The sequence below is a fragment of the Rattus norvegicus genome, chromosome 18, assembly GCF_036323735.1.
Source record: "Rattus norvegicus strain BN/NHsdMcwi chromosome 18, GRCr8, whole genome shotgun sequence".
NCBI classification, from domain to species: domain Eukaryota; kingdom Metazoa; phylum Chordata; class Mammalia; order Rodentia; family Muridae; genus Rattus; species Rattus norvegicus.
The window spans coordinates 23,607,571-23,620,319 of record NC_086036.1 but is presented as its reverse complement, the minus strand read 5'-3'; the positions used below and the strand labels follow the sequence as shown (position 1 = coordinate 23,620,319).

At 45.9% G+C, this 12,749-nt stretch overlaps 1 protein-coding gene across 9 annotated transcripts in view; it reads right to left on the bottom strand.

Annotated features, from left to right (window-relative positions):
- Positions 1–479: 479 nt before the first annotated feature.
- Positions 480–12,749, bottom strand: part of Sap130 (Sin3A associated protein 130) — a 101,068-nt gene continuing 88,798 nt past the window's right edge. For all 9 annotated transcript variants that reach the window (XM_006254605.4, XM_006254606.5, XM_017601086.3 and 6 more), the window contains exons 17-21: positions 8,324–8,572; positions 8,030–8,155; positions 3,994–4,097; positions 2,567–2,680; positions 480–1,362 (exon numbers count right to left, since the gene is read on the bottom strand). In XM_006254605.4, coding sequence (XP_006254667.1) covers positions 1,204–1,362; positions 2,567–2,680; positions 3,994–4,097; positions 8,030–8,155; positions 8,324–8,572 — 752 coding nt within the window. In that variant the 3' untranslated portion in view covers positions 480–1,203. The remainder of the gene's footprint in view (positions 1,363–2,566; positions 2,681–3,993; positions 4,098–8,029; positions 8,156–8,323; positions 8,573–12,749) is intronic.

Genomic DNA, 12,749 nt, shown 5'->3' with positions numbered 1-12,749 from the left:
GAGTGCGTGTCCCCCTTCCCTAAATAAATAATACACAGAGAAATCGAGCCTGACTGGTGATCATCATGGCAGATTCCTTCAGAACTGCTCCACAATCCTGTGAAGAAAATCTGCTCCCCTGGGGGCTCCGTCGACGGCACTGCAGCCTCAGTAGTCCTTGTGTTGGTCAGGTTATATACGGCCCATCATCACCACCATCATCATCGTCATTGCTGCTTGACCCCGGCTGTCCCAGAACTCACTCTGTAGACCAGGCTAGCATCACATAGAGATCTGCCTGCCCTTCCCTCTCCAGTGCTGGGATTAGTAGGATTATATAAGACTTACTTAAGACAAACAAGAGCCCACAACTAAAAACACCATTGGATGACTGGGCTAAGTGGAACTCAATGTGCAACACTTCCGCCACGTAGACGGAGCACTGTTAGGTGCGGCAGAGCGAACCTCTCAGAGGGGCACATTACAAACAGGCAAACTGCTCATCTACAAAAACCTCTTCTAGTTCTTTATTAACATTTGGAGATGCGTGGTACATATGATTGACAGCATCACACAGTGAGGAAGTACAGATAACTGAGAATGTTCTCCAGAACAGGATTCCAGAGCAGGTTAGTGTTGTCTGCTCGCAACCTTCACACGAATCCAGCTCTGACACAGGCAGGACAGACAGTGTAACAGTATCACTTGGAGATGGTTCTTTTGAAAATAAACGACAAGAACTGATTGCTGGAATCCTTTTGCGTGAGACGTGGTTTCTCTGGGTGCTGCCGCACCACTGTAGAAGGCCGATTTGGGCATCGGACGGTCAAACAGGAGAACTGACGGGGTGAGAAGAGGTTTTATGTTTAGTCTAGAGAACAGATTGTCCAAGTGGATACTTTCAGTCCAGGCTCAGCTCAGGCCCCGCAGGAATCCACCAGATAAATAGTCTATGGACTGAGAGGCTGAAAACTCCGCTGGCCATCTGTGTCACCGAGTATCTGAGTCCCTGAAAACTGAGGTGTATTAGGATGTGCCTGGGAGGAAGAGGACTCAGCACGGCAGTCCCGTCCCGATCCTTCTGTGTCACCAGATCTGCTTCCTCAAGTGAATGAAGGGAAGTGTCCTGCATTTCAATGCTCCATTGTCAAAGTAGCAAAGCCCTCCCCCCTCCCCCGCAGCATCATTCATAAATTCTGTTTCCAAGTCCTGATTCTCCCAGGTCTACACCTTCTCCTTTCGCTTCAATTTTGACACTTTCTTTACAGTCCCATTCTTGTTGAGGAGCTTCAGGACCCGATCTTTGTGATCCAAAACCTTAAGCATAGAGTCTCTGGCTTCACTGATTTGGTCCATCACTAGTTTACACCTCTGCATGTTTCCCTGAGACAGAAAAGGACACAGCATTACTTGGTGTCACAGAGATGAAATGACTTTTAGAGGACTATTTGTTCAGGACAGAAGCATTCCAGAAAGAACAAGGCTGACTAGACTATCGCTCTGAGTTCTTGGAGAACTCTAGGGAGGCCTGAGGGTCCAACTAGAACTAATTTGTAGACCCTATTGCTAGAGATGCTGAATGACTTGGTAAAAGCACAAGGGAAGTCAGGCCGGAAGTGCACTTTGTTCTTACTGGCTAGGCCTACTGTGCTGGGAGAATTATCAACAACATTTGGCTACTCGAGTCTTCCTCATTTTGTGGACTCTGGGCAATGATCCCAAGTGCCCATACAAAATGAGCTTGGTGATAACACAGTGGCAAGTCTGTTATAGGAAAAGAAGAAAAGAACTGCTCTGACTGGATCTGTGCTGGCCCCATAGGATGGAAACCATGTCTGATACTGTCAACCTGACTAGAAGCCCGTGGCTGGGATGCACAGATTTTTGCAAACATCCACCCATGCTTCTTATGAACAACTCTGATGAAACTCAAGGGGTTCCTGGGGAAAAGGATATTAAAATAGAAAGAATACTAATTGGGAAGAAGGGAGTGAGACAAAAAAAGGTAACATTAAAAAAAAAAAAAAAAAAAAGAGGGGTTGGGGATTTAGCTCAGTGGTAGAGCGCTTGCCTAGGAAGCCCAAGGCCCTGGGTTCGGTCCCCAGCTCCGAAAAAAAGAACCAAAAAAAAAAAAAAAGAAAAAAAAAGTGACTGGAGCGATTGCTTAGCAGCTGTGAGCGCTCACTGTTCCTTACGACGATCTAAATTTGGTTCCCACTCATGTCAGGTGGCTCGCAGTTCAAGGGATGCAACACACACACACACACACACACACACACACACACACACCCCTAAAAAACAAAGTAAGTAAAAACCGAGTAAGCGCCTCTATGAATGCACACTGAAGCAAGCGAGTCTGTACAAAAGACGCTCTTGTAGTGGGGGATGGTATGGTAAAGTTAGAGGAGAAGGAAGACAGAAATGTAATTAAAACACAATCTCAAAAGTTAAAAATAAAGTCAGTAATAAACAAAATAAATAAGCAGACAGAATGCCTGTGGCTGGGGAGGCTGCTGCTAAGAAGACGTTAGAAAGAGAGAGGGCAATGCTCCCTGAAGAGCGACTGAGGGCTGAGGACTCATCCAACCTGTATCAGCTCGTTTATCCGATGCAGGTCGTCGTCGGTTGCTGCCTTTTTCTTTGGGATGATCCCTTCCTGGAGGTTGGTGAGTCTTTCATAAACGTCGTGCTCTAGATTTGTCTGCAACACACAGGGAAACACTGTGACTATGGACACTTTTCTGTGTCAGTCCGAACCAAAACAAGCCACTCAACCACTTCAACCACTCCGAGAGCTGCTGTGGGCGCGTGTCTGGTGATAAAGACCTTGCTCGTAAGGACTGAGGCACGAATATTCACAAACAATAAAGGAATGAACCAATAAATACTTTATATTATGCTATAATTTGCCACATAACATAGTCTATCTTCAAAGATAATTTTGAATACCAAACCAAATCCATAATTCACATAAAAATTAGCTATCATTTTTATAGAAATATAATTTTATATTAATTTAACCCTAGGCAAAATGTAATTTTTTTCCCAACAGTTTCATGCATCTCAGGCTGACCTCAAACCTACCATGTAACCAAGCATGACTCTGAACTGATCCCACTGAATTACAGACTGTGTCTTTCCATCCAGTTTGTATAGTGCTGAGGACCAAACTCGAGTCTCCCTGCATTCTAGGTAAGCACCTAACAAAAGGTTACATGGCGCTTGTCACCCTTTTCCTTAGGAAGGACCTTGCTAGGTAGCTCAGGCTGCCCTCAAACATGAGACTTTCTACCTCAGCTTCACAAATAAATACTATGATCCTAGTGTGTGCCACCCATGTGTTTTGAGAGTCAGTAGGAAATGCTCTTGAGATCACTGTGACCCTGAAGATGAGAACATTGTGCGGCCACTTGCTTTCCCTTCACTCAGATGGTGAGCTCCTGTCCCAGGGCTGTGGCAATGGGGAAGGGGGAGTCATGTACTCTACCACTGGATAGATGGCAGAGAGTGAAGTTAATAATCACACACATGTTCATCAGCCAGAACAGGGCACAGCGTACCATAGGGGGCAATATGGGATGCTCTCAGGGACAGAAAGAGTGAACAGGGGCTGTGGGAGGCAGGCTTTGTAGAAAGGACTCCTGCCTGCTCTCTAAAGAAAGATGGCTCAGGTCTGAGTGTCCTCCTAGGAGATGGTAGGTCACTGAAGTCTGTTACTTGGTAAGAAGCAAACTGGGTGGTGGCTCATGGTGAGGGGCTGGTTGGCTATCGAAGCACATGACCTGAGTTTGATCCCCAGTACCCACGAGGTAGGAGAGAACCTTCTCCCGAGAGCGGTCTTCTGACTCACCTCTATTACACAACAAGTAAACAGATAAGCAACTATAAACCACCATGCAATAGATAAGACCCGTGTGCCTTGGTGACAGCACTTCAGGCGGCGCTGAGGCCCAAACCCAGGGCCTACAGTACTGCAGGCAGGCACGACACAACCACCACCAGAACTGCACCTACCAGCTGTAGTAACTGGGCAGCACAGAGGTGGACTTTCCAGCCTTGGGCACGGCAGGACACTCCTTTCTGATTAGCTATTTCCTGTAGCATAGCTTTCTTCTCCTCTGGAATCACATATAGGTCAAAGTAAGTATATTTCATTTGTTATACAAGCAAAATCATTTGGGTTCAAGCAGCTTAGGTGTCAGTATGTTGTTAGAATTTCTTTCCTCAAACATCTTCTGTACTTAAATCAGGTAGAACAGGAGTCGTTAAAAACATGTATAAAACTCTGTGTTCTCTTTCTGAGACAGGGCTTCACTGTGTGGCCTCCTGCGGCCTGCTGCTGTGGACTGGGCTGGCCTCACACTCACAGAGCCACACGCTTATCCCTCCTGAGTGCTGGGCTTATGGGGGAACCACTATACCAGCCTTTTTTCTGTATTTTTATCTGCTCCACAAGAAACCTTTGAAGACACGCTCTGCTGATAGGGTAAACTAGGAGGACAGTTAGCTACCATGGGATCTTTTAGGGGAGAAATGGTCTTCAGGGAACAGCCTTGCTCTACATGTGGGCTGCTGTATACAGCTGGAGGGCTGGACGGATGTTCTGGACCTTTTTTGGAGTTGGCTATAACTTAAGAAAAATACCAAGTGGGGATTGCATTTCTTTCTTTTTTTTAAAGAAGCATTTATTTATTTTATGTATCTGAGTATACTGTCGCTGTCTTCAGACACCAGAAGAGGGCATCAGATCCCATTACAGATGGTTGTGAGCCACCATGTGGTTGCTGGGATTTGAACTCAGGACCTCTGGAAGAGCAGTCAGAGCTCTTAACCACTGAGCTCTCTCCAGCCCCAAGGGATTATAGTTCTAATTTGAGAGGAGACAAGTGACTTAGATATAGTAACTGGGCAGCACAGAGGTAGTTTCTTGCCTTGGGCATAAGGGGACACTCCTTTCTGATTAACTATTTCCTGTAGTATGGTTTTCACTGAAATCCTATGTAAAATAAACACAACTGTAAATAGGTGTCATCACCAAGATTGACAGACACAGATTAGGTTTGAGCGCCATCTGTAAAATGGTGAGTTTAGTCTTAGTTACTCTGCAATAGGCCTTCTATCTAGTGTAGTTTCATAGGAGAAGATGTTGGAGAGGGGTGTCAATGAGGGTGTGGTAGAGCTCTGTTCTGAAATTTCAGTTTTGAGGTGAACTTACTCTGTTCTAAACACTGTATTAAAAACTGTTTAATTGGCAAATATCCAAACACCAATCACCCTCAGCAGGCTTTGAAATGCTGTAGTTAAGGCTGACCCTGCATTCTTGACCCTCCTGCCACTACTTCCTGAGTCCTGGATTGCAGAGGGAATGGAACACAGGCATTTTTTGCAGGCTAGGCAAGTAGTCTACCAGCCGAGCTATAGCCTCAACCCAGGCTGGCCCAGAACTTATGAGAAGCCTAGGCTGGCTTCCAATTGATGATCCTTCTCAGCTTCTTGTGCATTGGAATTACAAGCATGAGCCATCATGTCTTGTCTTTTCACAAGCACTGGTGCATACCTGAAATCCCAATATCTGAAAGGCTAAGGCAGAAGGTCACAGGTTCAAGGCTTACTTGGGATACAAGCCAGGTGGTGCTTCATACAATAAAAAAAGCTTAGTTATTACCCAGGCAGGGCCTCACACACGCCCTGCTAGTAACTAACCATAGTCTGCATCACCACAGTTGGCACTGAGGCATTTCTCAGCAGGCGTCTTCAGTAAACCACTTACTCCTCCCTTTCTAGATCCTATACTTTGAAGGGCTGTGCTCTCAATGGCTACACGACTTTTACCATTTTATCCCTGCATTGTTCTTTTCAGTTCTTGAGTGTTTCACTGCTTTTCTTAGCTTTAACTTATGATCAGACGACCCTGTAATCCACCTGGACTTGGAGTGAGTTGGTGGGATGACTGTAGTTTATGCCAATAGAGACAGCGAGCGCACGCCATCAATCAAGGTGCTTCCCACGGGATAGCTTTTTATTATTCTTTTCTTTTCTTTTTTTTTTTTTGGAGCTGGGGACTGAACCCAGGGCCTTGCGCTTGCTAGGCAAGTGCTCTACCACTGAGCTAAATCCCCAACCCGGGATAGCTTTTTAAAAGTGAGGCGCAATCAGCTAGTCTTAGTATGGGTTAAACGTTCCCAGGCTCAACTCTGACCATTTACAGCTATAGAATTCTTGTGCTATGAATTCTTTGCACTGATGATCAAAACTCTGATCTCTGAGAATTCCGAAGTAGGACTGGCTCTGTGAATGTGGGCCAGTTGGAATTTGCATATCAATTAACAACTCTGAGTCTGTCCTGAGCGTGTACAGACTTCTCCTTGTCACCAGTCCTTAGTAGTTTATCATTTATACATTTTTCTTGTGGTTTGAACGTGACGTATTCCCTACAGACTCATGCTTGTTGGTTTTCTCAGACAGGGTTCTGCATTCCCAGCCTCCAACATACGATCCACGTGTCCCAGCCTCTTGAGCACAGAGTGCCGGTGTGAGCACCTCCCACACTGGGCTTTATCAGTGCTGGAGACTGAACACACAAGCACTCTGCCAGTCCTTGCTAGCAGGCCTCACATGTTTCAACACTCGGTCTCCAGCTAGTGGCACTGTTTTCAAAGGCTGTGGAACCTTGCACGTATACCCAGACCATGGCATGAGCACTACATTAGCTATGAATGTGGCTTAACAAAAAATTCACAAACTTACTTAAAATATTAGATTACTTTTTTTTTTTTGAGGCACTCCGATCTTTGACATAAGATGGTAAGCTGTTCAAATCAGACTCACTGTGAGACCAAGAAAACGATCATAAATTTCCAAGTTGAATTTATGAAAACAGTGTGGTCAATTTCTGGGAATGTGCAGGTCTTCATGTATTTATTATGTTGGAGATGAATGATACTCAAAAGACCACCAAGTACAAATATTTCCAAAGCTATCAACCATTTTCATTAAATGTGGGCTTATTAAAATGTGATATTAGGGTTGGAGAGATGGCTCAGCAGTTGGGAGCCCTGGCTGATCTTCCAGAGGACCCAGGTCCAGTTCCCATGTGTCAGTTTACAACTGCCTGTAACTCACCTGACACCTTCACACAGACAGACACACGTGCAGGTGAAACACCAATGTACATTAAAAAACATACTAAAGTTCAACGAGACAAGGTAACAGCATTTACCCCGGAGCAGTCTCACTTTCACCTTATGTTCATGTACCCTCTGTGTTCCTGGGGTTCACAGAGGCCGGAAGAGCGCACTGGATCCCCCGGAATTAAGTTATTTTGTTATCCAGCTGTGAGCCATCATGTGGGTGCTGAGAACTGAGCTGGGTCTGCTTCAAAAGCAATCAGTGCTTTTCTTTCCCCCTCTTTTTTCTTTTTGTTTTTTGATACAAACAATAATTCAAGCACTGTAGCATTCTCTGTGTAACAACCCTGGCTGTCCTGGAACTCACTGTGTAGACCTGGCTGGCCTCAAACTCATAGAGATCCACCTGCCTCTGCCTCCCTAGTGCTGGGATTAAATGCGTGTGCCACCACAGCTGGACACAACCAGTGCTCTAAACCATTGCGTCATCTCTCCAGCCTTTCCCCTAGGTCATTCTGAGCGTTACACTTGTGTGTTAATAAAAGGTCTTTTGGAAAATAATGTAAATGTATGTAATTGTTTTAGCTTTCTAGAAAGCACCCCTCTATGTTAAACTGCAATACAAATACAGGTATCTCTCTGGGGGGGACCAAAGAGGCTAATGTATCAGAACTTGGGGAGCTGCAAACACATGGAACTTATTAAAACTAAGGCTGCTCCTTATCCACTTCACCGGGGTTTCAATAAATACACAGCTTTCTGGGGGCAAAGAATAAAAAAAAAAATAAAAATAAAACAAAGATTCTATTGTTACACTTGGTTTTATATGTTTTTGTTGGAAATCAGAGAACTGTGATTACAACATAGCTTACACGTTACACCATTACATCAACAGTAAGTACTAGATGTTTTGAGGAACTAACCTTTGACCCGGACGTCACTGTACCTCTGAAAGTGGTGATAAGCAGCTTTCCAGGGGTTCCGATAGTGACGGAGCAAAGTAATGGGAGGTCTTGGCCGCACTGGGACGTACCTCACGCCTTCCTCATCTGTTCAAAAGAGAAAAGGAGAAGACATTAGATGGCATAGTATGTGTCTTAGATAATTCTCAAAGGTCAACTGCGGGAAGAGAGACTCAGGAGAGACTGAAGCTGAGACTGGCTTCTGACTAGGGGAAGGTAGCAGACAGCTAGCCCACCCCATCTTAGTGCGCTCACCAATGTACTCTTTGGGAGGAGACTTGCGTTTCTCAGCCTTCACCAAGAGACTTTTGGCAGTGGACTTCTCATCATCGGTGCTGTTTGTCTCCATCATATCCCCCTCCTCGGTTGAGATCACGTGCTGCTGCTTTCGAGGCTTTTTCCTTGGGGAGGCACCAGGTGGGAGGTCACTTGGAGGCATGGACAGGTTGCTTGCCAGCAAAGCCAGAGATGGAGACACGGTGTTGGTAGCCAGAGGAGGGACTGCTGTTGGGGAGGGAACACACGCCAATGAGCTCTCAAACACTGGAAGGCTTCACGTGATTTCCAGAAGGACAATTATGAAGACAGAGGAGGGCTAACAGGTAGCGAGGTTTCTTATGGGCCTGACAGTATGTCCCACACTCTAACCGAGGCAGGTGCTGTGAACTGCTTCCTATCATTCACTGGACACTGTATGCAGATAAAACACCTCTGGAGTGGGAAAGTCAACACCATCTTAACTAGGATGGGTCATACAGCTTGGGCTTACAAATCATAACCTCTGTTGCTTTAAAAAAAAAGATTCATTCATTCATTCATTCATTCATTCATTCATTCATTTATTTATTTATATGAGTGCTCTGTCTTCGTGCACTCCATCAGAGGAAATCAGATTCCATTACAGATGGTTGTGAGTCACCACATAGTTGCTGGGAATTGAACTCAGGACCTTTGAAAGAACAGGCAGTGCTCTTAACCACTGAGCCATCTCTCCAGCCCGTTACTCACTTCTAACAGCCACATCCTATACCACAGTCACTAACAACTACAAACTGCCTCACAGCTCCTTTGTTCATGCTTCAGCAAAAGTGTAAGACGGCAGGTCTGGTTCCCCAATTCTTCTGTATATACACAGATGAACGCAGACAGACACAACTACCAACGTGACTTAGCCTTGCAAACCATGTATGCTAAAATCCGTGCTCTCTGGTAAGATTCTTTTACATTTCCTGCCCCCTTACACCTCTATCCCCTCTTCCCTTCCTGTCAGAAGGAAATGACTACAAGAACCCGACTTTCTATCTCCTGTTTGCATAGTGATCAAACACTCTCCCCTCTTCAGTTCTTCCGACAATCTGTGAAAGGCTGCTGGGTGAGCAGCCTGCTCTGCCCGCACTGAGAGAACTTGAGTGATTTCCTAGAATAAAACCCTTTGATTGTCCACAGCTTCAAGAATATCACCAGGACAAAGCCATTTATACCTGTGAACTATTAAAAGACTCCTTCCTTCCTTTCCATCCACCCATCCACCCATCCATCCATCCACCCACCCATCCATCCATCCACCCACCCATCCATCCATCCACCCACCCATCCATCCACCCATCCATCCATCCATCCACCCACCCATCCATCCACCCATCCATCCACCCATCCATCCACCCACCCATCCATCCACCCACCCATCCACCCATTCACCCACCCACCCATCCATCCACCCACCCATCCATCCATCCACCCACCCATCCACCCACCCACCCATCCATCCACCCACCTACCCATCCATCCACCCACCCATCCACCCATCCATCCATCCATCCACCCACCCATCCACCCACCCATCCACCCATCCACCCACCCACCCACCCATCCATCCACCCATCCATCCATCCATCCATCCATCCATCCATCCATCCACCCACCCGTCCGTCCGTCCGTCCATCCATCCATCCATCCAATAGCAATTGTAATCTTACTTTGTATCTTGTATTGTGTCATTGTTTTCCTTTCAGGCAGTGTTGTGATAGTGTACAGTCAATGAAATTCAACTTCATATTGTTTTCCTTTTCATTTAACTCAGAAGGGAATGACAACATTAGACTCTTCTTAAAACTGCTCTTTGGTGTTTTCCTACACTTATTCATTCATCCTGTCTGTTCTGAACACACACACACACACACACACACACACACACACACACACACACACACACACACACAGAGTGTATAAAATTAAAAAAACAACACAAAACAGGTCTCACTGTTTAGCCTGGCTGGCTTATAAGTCACTATATAGACCAACCAGGTTAGCTCAAATTTAGCTCAAATTTAAGAGATCTTCCTGCCCTTGCCTGTGCTGGGATTAAGGGTGTGTTCCTCCACTGTTATAAGCTTTAGGAGTCTCCTGTCTGAGAAGCTTTGCTGTATTAACCTGGGTTATAGTTAATATCAGCCACAGTAATTGTGTCTACGTGGCTAGATGCTCAGACTAGCACTGAATGGCTCTCTACTCTTCAAATCGAAGCTTATCTTTCAGGTCAGACAGGTCAAGATTTTCCTCGGATAGGCAGGGACTGTTGTCCTCCATATTCAGCAGCAAAGACTTAATTAATGAAAATGGATTTTTGAAGGGAGTTGGGAGTACGCCTTTAATCCCAGAGGCAGATGGATTTCAGTGCGTACTAGGACAGCAGAGCCACATAGTGAGATCCTGTCTCAACTGACTGACCAACCAGCCAGCCAGCCAGCCAGTCAGCCAGCCAACCAACCAACCAGCCAGCCAGCCAGCCAGCCATCCAACCAATTAACCAACCAACCAATCAACCAGCCAGCCAGCCAGCCAGTCAGCCATCCAACCAACCAGCCATCCAACCAACCAGCCATCCAACCAACCAACCAACCAACCAGCCAGCCAGCCAGCCAGCCAGCCAACCAACCAACCAATTAACCAACCAACCAATCAACCAGCCAGCCAACCAACCAACCAACCAACCAACCAACCAGCCAGCCAGACAACCAAAAACCAACAAACTAAAAACCAAACCAAACCAAACCAAACCTAGGTTAAGTCCCCGGATCAAGGGTTTTACCTTAGCTGTTATCCTATCTAAGGCACATCAGCACATCAGAAGCCAAAACATCATTTAGGTACTCAGCCACCTCCTGACATAACTTCAGCTCCTAATACATTAAAGTTACAGTAACGTCACCTAAGCCTGACATTCTCTTTGGAACCCCACACCCACACTTGGGCAGAGTACACAACATTTTCTTAAGCTACTTTCTCTATTAACCTGATATTTAAGACTATGCTGAAATCTTTTAATAAACTCCAGGCAAAAACACTGCATAAGGCTAACTAAAAATGCTGTGCCACGGGGTTGGGGATTTGGCTCAGTGGTAGAGCGCTTGCCTAGGAAGTGCAAGGCCCTGGGTTCGGTCCCCAGCTCCGGAAAAAAAAAATGCTGTGCCACATCTCAGGACCTGCCCAAGTCCAACCCTCTGCAGGTTCTGAGGTACAGCTCCTTGGGAAGGGTTCGTTTCTAGAATGAAGGCTCCTGGCACCTCCCGGCCACTAGGCAGCTTTGCTTCATCCTCAGGAATCCATGCTACAACCATGGTCCGACCAGTCAGTGTGGAGGATACGCTACCAGAAGTGTATTTCGTCTCCCTGTCCTGTTCCTCTGCTTCATGGCCAACCAATTCAACCATTTCCTCCACTAAACCTTTCTGTCATGACTTACTGCCCCACTGTAAGCACAAAGAAAAGAGGTCAAGCAGCCTCTACCACTTTCTTCATTAAAGACAAAACAACTTAGGCAAAGGCTTGGCTCAGAGGTAGACTGCTTGCCTAGTATAGACATGCTGGGCCCTGAAGTTAATTCTTGGACCCACAAACCCCAGCACCTTCCTTTTTTTTTTTTTTTTTTTGGTTCTTTTTTTCGGAGCTGGGGACCGAACCCAGGGCCTAGCACCTTCCTCTTGATATGATCATTCCTTTACCTACTGAACTGCCCAAAGTCACTCCATTTTGTCCGACCTAGTTTTAGTTAACTTAAGCTCATGCTTCATTCAACAGCTCCCCAGCTCCTGCTAAGGACATCATGTTGGGCAACACATTCTCTCTTATTCAGGTGAACCTGCGGCTTCTGGAGGTCCACTGTTTTACAAAATAAAACAAATTGTTTTAATCAATTGAACTGACACTTTTAAAACTTCTGTTTCTAAGTCTGGCCTGCTTCTGGTGGGATGTAAATGTTGTCTCTGGCTTTATAAGCTCTACCCAGCCTTCCCTTGAGCTGAAAGCCCTTCCCAGAATGAGCCTGCACTCTCCTCCCAGCAAATAAGACTCCCAGCCTGACATTCATTGGGTGGGAGTCTCTGTCTTGAGTAGGAATGAGATTTGAAGGCCCCAGAGAGATTTCTGTCCCACAGGGGGCTCAGGCTGGCTCTGGGACTTCCTTGCTCAGTGGATTGTGACATTCAAGATGCTCCCTGAAATATTCCAGGGTCCTATGATTCTTACAATGGGCCCAGAGTCCTGGAAAGACTGCTCTGTTTCCTAACACAAAACTGAGTCCTTCTAGTCCTCTGAGGACAGTGGCTCTCGATCTTCCTAATGCTGTACCCTTTGGTACAGTTCCTCATGTTGTAGTGACCCCCAAACCATAAGATACTTTGTT